The 11,105-nt window shown below is 45.6% G+C and overlaps 1 protein-coding gene across 1 annotated transcript in view; it reads right to left on the minus strand.

The window, feature by feature from the left end:
* TMOD1 (tropomodulin 1) overlaps positions 1-11,105 on the minus strand; it is a 90,394-nt gene that overhangs the window by 16,797 nt on the left and 62,492 nt on the right. Inside the window, exon 8 of the mRNA XM_010847065.1 lies at positions 6,008-6,151. Coding sequence (XP_010845367.1) covers positions 6,008-6,151 — 144 coding nt within the window. The remainder of the gene's footprint in view (positions 1-6,007; positions 6,152-11,105) is intronic.

The following is an 11,105-nucleotide window of genomic DNA, read 5'->3' on the forward strand; positions in this document are numbered from 1 at the left end:
AGACTTGGTCAAGCCTTGACTGTAATCTCATTAGAGATTGGGCTAGATCTATGCAGTCAAATTGCTTCTGGATTCCTGACTCAGAAACTGTGAACTAAATGCATGTTCGTGTTGTTTTAAGTGGCTGAGTTTTTTGGGGGAAGGGAGCATACTTTGTTACACAGCTGGAGATAACTGATAGACTCACAGACAGTGTTGACCAAAAAAAGCCAGACACAGAAAGATTCCATTTATATAAAGTTTAAGAACAGGCAAAACTCGTCTCTGATGGCAGAAATTAAAATATTCATGCATTTGCAGGGTGCTGATTGGCAAAGGGGCCTGAGGGAGCCTGCTGGGGTGCTGAAGTGTTCCGCATCTTGAACTTGGTGGTGATCACACAGCTACACATAAATTTGTAAATCCACTGAGTCGTCTACTCAAGATGCATTTGCTTCACTATATATAAGTTAACTTCAATAAAAAATAAACTCAAGTAGGAAAGGAAGAGAGGGAATAAGAGAGGAAAAGAAAGTGGTTAAAAGTTGTTCCTTGCATAAGCTAGAATCTCTCGGATGTCGGTCCTCCCCATCCCACCCTTCCACCACTGACTGGGCCTAATTAACAATAGAAACATCTCCCCCCTTGATTGAGAAAAGACTATATATCAGATATATGAGGCATAGCCCTATTAGGCGAGTATGAGTATTATTCCCGTTTTACACATAAAGAAACTGAGGCACGGATACAATAAGTGACTTCCCCCCATTACACAGAAAGAACATGACACAGCTGGGACATAGCCAGGACTCGATCCCTTGTTTGACTTCAAATGTCAGAGATTTGAAGCCAGGGAGCCCCTGGGTCAGTCTGTCTCCTGCCTAGCTTTTCCAAACACAGCCTGCAGTGGGGACCTGACATGGTGTGAGATGGTCACTGTCACAAATCTTTATTCTGGTTTATTCTGATCTGCATAGGAAAAGGATTTTCTTTATTATTTTCACTGACTTCATTTCATCTTTCCCTTAGAGTGAGGTAAGTAAAAGAACATAATTGACATTTAGAGGAAGGGACAGTGACACATGCCTGTCCTCTCAAGGAGGCTGAATACTTCCAGACTGAATTACTTCAATGCAAAATGAGACTACAGACTCGAAAACTATGCACAGACGGAGAGCTGCTGCTTAGAAGCTAAAACTATAAGGAACAAAACAAAACACAGTTGGTCTTGCTCTCGTGGTTTTCAAGAGTGTGTTTTCCTTATATCTTGCAAAACCAAAAGCTATATTCAGCCTCATTTAAAAAGCTGCCCTGAGTGTGGAATCTAAAATTAATGGGTGTCACCATGTGTGAAAACCTTCAGGATCCTATTCTAGCATAGCTTTTGTTTTCTAAATTTATTTCCACTAGGAAAACAATCCAATCTGGAAAAACAAGAAAACATGATCCACTTCCTTTAGCTTCTTTTCAAAATATTAAGCACATTCTCGCTGTCAAATATTGGAATGAAATGCGAGACACCCAGTGAAATCCCCCTAGACTTTGCACATGTCTTCATGTGGAGAGGGAGCCTATTTTCAGGCCTCGTCTCTGCTGAGGGCCAGGGAGAGTGTCCCATGCCCCAAGTGTCCTGGGAAGGGCCTGCTGGAGGGAGCTCTGTGGGAGAGGAGAGTGGATCAAGAGGGGCGAAGAGCCGTTGCTTGGGACACAGTTGGCTTGGGACGGATGGGCCTGCAGGCACCCCGTGTGTCCTGCCTGCCTCCTGGGCACTGGGAGGGTCTCTCCTGTCTGTTCATTAACACAGCCTGTTTGGAAGCTGGGTGCTTCAGTTCCAGCCCAGTTCTGAGCCTAACTTGATTCGTGACATTGGGCATGTCCCATCCCTTCTCAAATCCTTGGTTTCCCCATCTGCAAAAGGGGGGCTGGATAGGCATGTCTCAGCGCTCTCAGCGGCAGTCAGCCCCCTGCCCCTCCCCCCATGCTCAGGCTCACTACTGTACCAGGGTGACTCCAGGCAGCAAGAGCATGGAAGTAAAAGAGAGCCTGGCTGAGTCAACAAGCAGCCTCAGAGTCCTATCCTGAGTCTGTGTCCTGACCCAGCCTGTGAGGCTCTGTGTCACCCTGGGCAGAACTCCCCGAGTCCGTCTCCTTGGCCGAATAAGGAGAAGGGAGGACTCTGACACAGGTTACGGGCGCAGGGCTGAGGAGAAAGCTGTGGCCTCTGGGGACCTCGGTGACTAACAAGAACGAGGAATAAATCCAGCACCACTCATCACCTCCTCTTGGCCACATGCCCCCAGAGCCCATGCCTCCCGGGGCACTGAGAGAGGTATGGATGGCCTTCCCCTAGCCTGAGCCAGCAGAGCCCCCTCCTCGAGTCCCCACCTCCCCCACCAGGTCTCAGTCCAGTCTCTAGACTCAGGCTCCCAGGAGTACCTCCTCACAGGCACCCTGAATGTGGGTAGTCAAAGCCCCCTCTGGTCTCCAAGCCCTGATGTCCTCTTCCTGCCCCCAACCCTCTCCCATCCAGCCGGGAACCATCTTATGACAGCCCACAGGCCACTTCCCTTCGAACTACTCACTCCCAGCCCTTTGGGCTCCCCTCAGCTCCCTTTCTGGCTTTCCTCAGGCGGTCCCATTAGTTGATTCTGAATTGACTCTACAGCTGTCCTCTCTCCTTCTCTTTGTTCATGTGGTTCCCTACACCGGGGATGCCATGGCCTCCACTTAACCCTCTGACATACTTCCACCCTAGAGTTTATCTCAAATTCCGCCTCCTCCAAGAAGCCCTCCTTGATGCCTGCTCCTGACTGAAAATTTTCCCCACAGTACCCCACTGTGTGTGGCTTGCTAGAGCACCTGGCTGAATGATCAACTATACACATGTCAGTCATCTCATCCAGTGTGGAATCTCAAGAGGACAGAGCCAGTATTCACACACAGAGCCCCGTACAGCTCTGGGTACAGCAGGCACTTACTAAACCCTGAGATAAAACAAAGGGAGACACTCCTAGGATGAGGTGGGAGCAGGTGGTGACCAGTGCTCTGGCCTGGCACCAAGGGAAAGGGACAGCTGAGAAGAACTAAGACCTGCACAAAACTACAGTAGATTCAAGAACCCAGACAGGCACAGTTCATGGACTTTAGCGTCACATAGACCTGGATTCTAACCTTGCCTCTCTTACTTCCTGTATGACCTCAGGCAGGTTACATAGCCTGCCTGGGCCTCAGTTTCCTCATCCACAATACTAGGATAGGCTGTGACATCCATCCAGCAAGTCTTTGCCAGCCTTAAATGAGATAATGGATACATGGTACCTGCTCAGTACATTAACTCTTAGAATAATGTGTGAACTCCCTAGGTCACCTTCAGAGTAAATATAAAAGTGAACAACTTCATAGTATTCATCTCTTAGCTCCTTAGAAGTAGAGATTCTCATTATCCCCATTTTACAAATGAGGAAACTGAGGCTCAGGGAAGTGGATAGCCTTGCATGGATGTTTAGCCGGGCTAAGGGTGATGGTCAGCATGGGCTCTGTCTTTGGGGGGAAGCACTGGGAGGGGAAGTGGGCAGCTTGCTCCCTGTAAGCTGCCACCAGAATGACCTGAAGCCAGTGCTCTGGGTCATCTTTGGCCGACATTCTGTCCCAGGAATCAGGTTTTAGCTGAGACTCCCTGCCCGGGTAGGCCTGGTATCACATGAGTAGCCAATCCCAGGGCTTGGCCTAAGGCTACTGCCAGGCATGTTACATGCCTTTGTTCCATCTGATCTGCCCCCCTCTGCCTGCAATAAAGCAGGGTCAGCAATGGAAGAAAGGATGGAAGCAATGGGGGCTGGGAATGGGTGCTACAGCAGCAGGCTACTGGCATGTGAGAGATGGAAAGAATTTAATGCAGCAAGTTCACATGACACGGCTGCTGCAGGCTCATATGGCCTCTCTCTATGAATTAGAGAAAAGTGCCTTCTCTGGATGAATAAAGTCCTGTATGAAGTTTTAAAGAGTAGATTATGAGTTGGGTTTTGTCCCCTGTCTCCTCATTGTACAGTGGACAACATATACAACCATCCAGGGCAGCCCTGTTTATCAAGTGCCACTGGAGGACCAAGTTCTGAACTGCGTATTGGGATATGGAGATGACTTAGACACAGCCCCCGCTTCTGAGAAGTTCAGAAGGAAGCCAAGGTGCTAGGAGAACCAGGGAAGGAGCTCTTAAACTCTCTCTGCAGGGAGGCTCAGAGGCCCTGTGGCAGGCTGAAGGGAGAAAGCAGTTATATGCTGGCTCTTGGGGGGGGTGGGAAATAAAGGTTGGATTTGTAGTGTTTGCCAACATCCACAGTGTTAATACTCTCACTAGGAGTAACTACCAGTGTGCCATCACTCAAGTGGAGTTGGGAAGGGATATATGTACAGTTAGCTCCAGCAAGGTGGTTCAGGCTGGCTCTAGAACCACTGGGAGAAGGAGAGACTACAACCAAATCCAGAAGGAAGAGGAGGATTTCTCTAGGCAGAGAAGGGGTCAGGGCAGGGGAGGACGTTCCTGGGGAGAGAAAAGAATAGCTCTAGGTCATGGAGCCGTAAGAGTAAGTAGGGAGCAAACTGTGAAGAGTTGTGAAGGTTTAAGATTGGGAGAAGTGTTAGTCTCTCAGTCATGTCTGATTCTTTTTGATGCCATGAACTATATAGTTCACCAGGCTCCTCTGTCCATGTAATTCTCCAGGCTAGAATACTGGAATGGGTAGCCATTCTCTTCACCAGGGGATCTGCCCAACCCAGGGATCGAACCTGGGTATCCCACATTGCAGGCAGATTCTTTATCATCTGAGCCACCAGGGAAGGGACCGCCAAAGTCTTCTGGAAGCTGGTGATGCTTAACCTCTTGACACAGGTTACCTGCCTATATGAGTCATTAAGCTGTGGATTTAACTTCTATGCACTTTTCTATATATTTGTATAATTTTTTTAATGAGGATAAAAAGTAGAGATAATCTCATTCAGGGACAACTACTGTATACAATATTGTTCTATTTCATCCAATCTTTTTCCTATACACACATTTATATGACCATTCAGCAAACATTTTCATGTAGGGAAAAAAAGCAAGTTCTCTATCAAACCATAAAGAAGAAAGCATTTTAGCACTAGAAGCTTCATGGTATACTGGAAGAGAGTGGGTTTCAGAGTCAGAGACCTGCATTCAAATCCTGCTTCTGAAAGTTCTCAGGGCTGCTTGGCAGCCCTGAGAAAGCTGCTAGCCTTCAGCTTCTCTGAGCCGTTTTGTTTTCTGAAAACTGAGACCGATAACACTCATATCCTGCAGGGCAGTTGGGAAGATCAGAGATGATGTGTATAAGGTACACAGCACATAGCCTGGCCCACAGGGAACCCTCAACGTGTGCAACAGACATGATACTGTTATTAGTATCATCTTAGAAAGTTAGAACTGAAATGGTTGCCCTGAAGATAAATGACTGAACTACGGAAGTTATAGAGAAATGATAACCCTGTAAGGAAAAAGGCAAACTAGAATTTGCCCAGGGAATAACCTTGATGGTATTCAAAAGCCCACTGAGTGGTGTAGGGGGGTGATGGATAAAAATGGTGTTGTTTTGCCTAGTGAGGAAGGCTCCAGTGGTTTATAAGATCTGTGCATCAGATATACCCTGTATGCAGCAGAGAACAGAATTAAACTCAACAAACAGGACTTATAGGGAGCTGACTTCTACTGGATATAAGGAAGGATATTCTCACTAAAAATGAAAGGGGTGATCTCAATAAAAAGTGAGCCTCCCATCATTAGGGGTCCCCAAGCAGAAGCTGGTGGAGCACTTGGTGGGAATGATGAAGAAGGAACTGTGAGCATGTAGAGGGTATGGACTGGATGACCTTGGAGGTCTCTTTAAAGCTGGGCTCTGGAGCTTTCATGAGCAGCAGCATCTGCTCTGTCCAGTCCATACAGCAGCAAATGAACAAGTTTAGAAGTGCAAGCATCAAGTGAAGGACACAAGGAGGCCCTTGCCCATCTCACCTGGTTATCGATCTTCAGTTCCACCAGAGAAGTGTTGTACGGAAGTGCTTCCACTAAGCGCAGGATCCCGGCTCCGGAAATGAAGTTCGATTCCACGTTCAGTGTCTTCAACACCTTGTTCACCTTGAGCATCTCGGCAAGGGCCTTGGACCATAGGAGAAAAGGTAGGGTACCGTGAATTACCTGATCAAGGCTGGGACCCCTGTGGGTAGAACCTAAAATACTGAGGGAGCCTTGCTGGGAGTGAGAGTCCCTCAGACACAGTCAGGGACCAGGAAGAAGATCTCCTCAACTTCCTTCACCAAGCACCATTCTGTGTCTCTCCTCCCCTCTGGCTTGCTGTGGCTCCAAACCCCAGCTGGAGAGTTTCAGCTCCTTAACCTGCATCCAAATCTTCTATTACCTGGTTCCCTTGCCCTGATCGGCCTCAACTCCAGCTACCCTCTTGATGGTACTACTCTCAGTTCCCCCCGGCACCCAGCACTCTCCCTCCGCTCTGCCTTTCCTCATCCTTCCCTACCACCTGGAATGCCCTTCCTTTCTGCTTCACTCATTGAAACCCTGTCCATCCTTCCAGGCCATTCTAATGCCCCTTTCTCTAAGAGTCTTTCCCCCTAGCTTGCTGTGCCTGCCTTCTTGAACCTCGCAGACTTTATCCATAACCTCCCTCATGGAACTTGTGTTCCTGTGTTTAGAGTTGTTTTTATAGAGGTTTTGTCTCCTCCATTAGCCTATATACTCTTGGTGGGCTGTTGGTGCACCTCGTTCACCCCAAGGGAACCTCCCACCCATACAGTGCTCAGCACATAGTAGGTCCTCAGTCACTGGTCACTGGACTACTGGAGTTCCAAGTTCCCTATATACTTTCAACTTGTCTTTTCTGTGTCCCTGTTGGAATTCCATGGAGTTGTCATTCTCTTTGAACAGCAGAGAGGGGAGCCTGGGAAGCCATCCCACTGGGCAAGTGACCAGGGCAAATCGGAAGACAGGAGCTCGGATGGCCCCAGCATGTTGGAGGACTTCAGCCAGGGGGTGTAGATGACAATCAGAGCCTCTGGAGGAAATGAAGTAATTAGCAGGTGGTGGAAATGATGTGTCATGGTGGAAAGGAGACACCAGCAGCTGATGAGCCAGGATGTAAGATCAGTGGGTCCTGGTTGTCTGAAATGACGATCTGGTCCAGGAATGCCCGTCCCACTGGCCCTGCCTGCTGAAGCCTTCGCAAGGCTCAGCTCCTAGGATGCCTTCAGAGCCCAAATCCTCAGCTCCCCTGCTTTCGTGTGCCCCGGGATGACATGTCAGCTTCCTCTCCAACCCTGCGTAGGCTGGACCCTCCTGAGGGGATGGACCCAATCTGTGCCCACCCACAGCATCCCTCTTGCTCCCCAGGAAAGGTGTGGCCTGATAATCAAAATACTTGACAGCCAGTATGTAAGTATAGCAGGCTGATCCAAGTCGACATACTAGTGACTGAGCTGGTCCTATAGGCAGTGTCATACCAGGTGTCAACTCTGTCTGCTGGACCAGAGTAAAGAAATGGGCAGGAGAAGAGCTGTGGCAGGCAGTGCGGACGCTAATGGAGCTCCGGTAGCTTGTTACCAATTGTCCCAGAAGTATTTTCATCTTCAACAATGGGTATCCTGGTGTGAAGGGTATGACATCAGCTGTTGACCTGGCACAGAGTCAATTCCCCGTAAATATTTGTGGAGCTGAGCTGACTGCCAGCACAGATGGGCTTGGTTTCTGATCCAGTGACAGCAGTGGACACAGCATGTGACTGCCAGCTGTGCTGGAGACATCCTGAGGTCAGAGAACATCTAACCAGAGGTTCTCCACTGGCAGCAGTGAGAGACTATGAGCTATTTCTATCGTTTCGAAAACAACCAAGGAAATGTCCTATGTATTTTAAAAATGAGAAAATAATTGATTGCTAGGAATGGACCTCAAAGTAAGGAAATTTATCAGGATAAAGAAGGATAGTATGGGGTCAATTATCCAAGAAGACATACCATCCTTAATGAGAATGTGCCTAATAACAGAGCATCAAACTATATGAGGCAAAAACTAATAGAATTGCAAAGAGAGAGAGATGAATCCACTATAATAGCTGCAGACTTCCATACACCTCTATGGATATGGATGGACAGCTCTAGCACGTCAAAGACCAGGAAAGACATGACTGAACACAACACCACCATCAGTCAGCTAGATATAATTGACATCTATAGACTATTTCATCCAACAAGAGCAGAATACACATTCTTCTCACGCACATTGGAACATTCACCAAAATAGACCGCATTCTGGGCCACAAAACACACTATCACAAATTTAAAGGAACAGAAATCATACAATGTCTGTTCTCAGACCATAACGGAATCAAACTAGAAATTCAATAACAAAAAGATAAGTAGAAAACTCCCCTAATACATGGAGATTAAGCAACACACTTCTAAATAACACATGGATCAAATAAGAAATCTCAACATAAAGTATTTTGAATTATGACTAAGTGGGATATTCCATCACATCAACAAGCTAAAAGAGAAAAACCAGTCATTTCAATAGATGCAAAACAAGCATTTGACAAAATCCAACATCCATGCATGATAAAAAGTCTCAGTAAACTAGGAACAGAGAGCAATTTCCTCAAATTTATAAAGATTATCTACCAAAAAACAAAAAAACAAAAAACCCTACAGTTAACTTCATATTTAGTGGTAAGAAATTTGAAACTATTTCTAAGATTAGGTACAAGGCAAAGATGCCCCCTTTCAACCCTCTTTTCAACACTGTAACAGAAGTTCTGTCCAATGCACTAAGGCAAGAAAAGGAAATAAAAAGCATATAAATTGGGAAGGTGAAATAAAACTGTCTTTGTTTGCAAAGATGAGATGGTTGGATGGCATCACCAATTCGATGGACCTGAGTTTGAGCAGGCTCCAGGAGTTGGTGATGGATGGGGAAGCCTGGCATGCTGTAGTCCATGGGGTTGCAAAGAGTCCGACACAATTCAGTGACTGAACTGCACTTGTTTGCAAATGACATTATTGGTTACACAGAAAATACAAAATAACTAACAAAGAAAACTCCTGGACCTAATAAGCAATTATAGCAAGGTTGTAGGATATGGTTAATAAAGAAAAGTCAGCTGCTTTCCCATAGATAGCAATGAACAAGTGGAATGTAAAATTTAAAGTACAATACCATTTACATTAGCAAACAATTTCATTTCAAACAATGAAATACTTAGGTATAAAGCTAACAAAATATGTATACGATCTATAGGAGCTAAACTATAAAACCCTGTTGTATTAAATCAAAGAAGAACTAAATAAATGGAGATATATTCCCTATTCATGTACAAGAAAACTCAATATTATCAAGATACCAGTTCTTCCCATTTTGATATAGATTCAATGCAATCCCAGTTGAAATCCCAGCAAGTTATTTTGTGGCTATCAACAAAACTTATTGCTACTAAATGGTTAATTGCCATGGCTGGTAGGCTAATTCATGTACCTTTTAACCTGCTATTAGTATTGTAGTAATCATACTGTACTGTTATTCTTTATCTGTCTACATGAACCATTACATTCATGAAAGTGGGAGCTGTGACTATCTTGGTCACAGTTGTATTCTCAGAGCCTAATTCAGTGCTGGACATAAACACTCCATAAATATGCATTGAATATTTTAAAAAAAGGAGTTGATGGCTACTTTATAATAAATACAATTTAATCTAATCAGAGATCAAATTTCCAATATCCGTTGGATCTTAGAAAAAGCAACGTAATTCCAGAAAAACATCTACTTCTGCATTACTGATTACGCTAAAGGCCTTTGACTGTATGGATCACAACAAACTGTGGAAAATTCTGAAAGAGATGGGAATACCAGACCACCTGACCTGCCTCTTGAGAAACCTATATGCAGGTCAGGAAGCAACAGTTAGAACTCGACATGGAACAACAGACTGGATCCAAATAGGAAAAGGAGTACATCAAGGCTGTATATTGTCACCCTGCTTATTTGACTTATATGCAGAGTACATCATGAGAAATGCTGGGCTGGATGAAGCACAAACTGGAACCAAGATTACAGGGAGAAATATCAATAACCTCAGATACGCAAATGACACCACTCTTATGGCAGAAAGTGAAGAGAAACTAAGGGGCTCTTGATGAAAGTGAAAAAGGAGAGTGAAAAAGCTGGCTTAAAAACTCAACATTCAGAAAACGAAGATCATGGCATCCAGTCCCATCAGTTCAGTTCAGTTCAGTCGCTCAGTCATGTCCGACTCTTTGCAACCGCATGAACTTCAGCACACCGGGCCTCCCTGTCCATCATCAACTCCCAGAGTTCACCCAAACCCATGTCCATTGAGTCGGTGATGCCATCCAACCATCTCATCCTTTGTCGTCCCCTTCTCCTCCTGCCCTCAATCTTTCCCAGCATCAGGGTCTTTTCCAGTGAGTCAGGTCTTCACATCAGGTGGCCAAAGTACTGGAGTTTCAGCTTCAGCATCAGTCCTTCCAATGAACACCCAGGACTGATCTCCTTTAGGATGGACTGGTTGGCCTTCCTGGAGTCCAAGGGACTCTCAAGAGTCTTCTCCAACACCACAGTTCAAAAGCATCAATTCTTTGGCACTCAGCCTTCTTTATAGTCCAACTCCTACATCCATACATGACCATAGCCTGGAGAAAAACCATAGCCTTGACTAGATGGACCTTTGTCAGCAAAGTAATGTCTCTGCTTTTTAATATGCTGTCTAGGTTGGTCATAACTTTCCTTCCAAGGAGGAAGCGTCTTTTAATTTTATGGCTGCAGTCACCATCTGTAGTGATTTTGGAGCCCCCAAAAATAAAGTCAGCCACTGTTTCCACTGTTTCCAGTCCCATCACGTCATGGCAAATAGACAGGGAAACAGTGGAAACAGTGACAGGCTTTATTTTTAGGGGCTCCAAAATCACTTCAGATAGTGACTGCAACCATGAAATTAAAAGACGCTTGCTCCTTGGAAGAAAAGCTATGACCAACCTAGACAGCATATTAAAAAGCAGAGATATTACTTTGCTGACAAAGGCCCATCTAG

This window comes from Bison bison, unplaced genomic scaffold (genome assembly GCF_000754665.1).
Source record: "Bison bison bison isolate TAMUID 2011002044 unplaced genomic scaffold, Bison_UMD1.0 scf7180017864243, whole genome shotgun sequence".
NCBI classification, from domain to species: domain Eukaryota; kingdom Metazoa; phylum Chordata; class Mammalia; order Artiodactyla; family Bovidae; genus Bison; species Bison bison.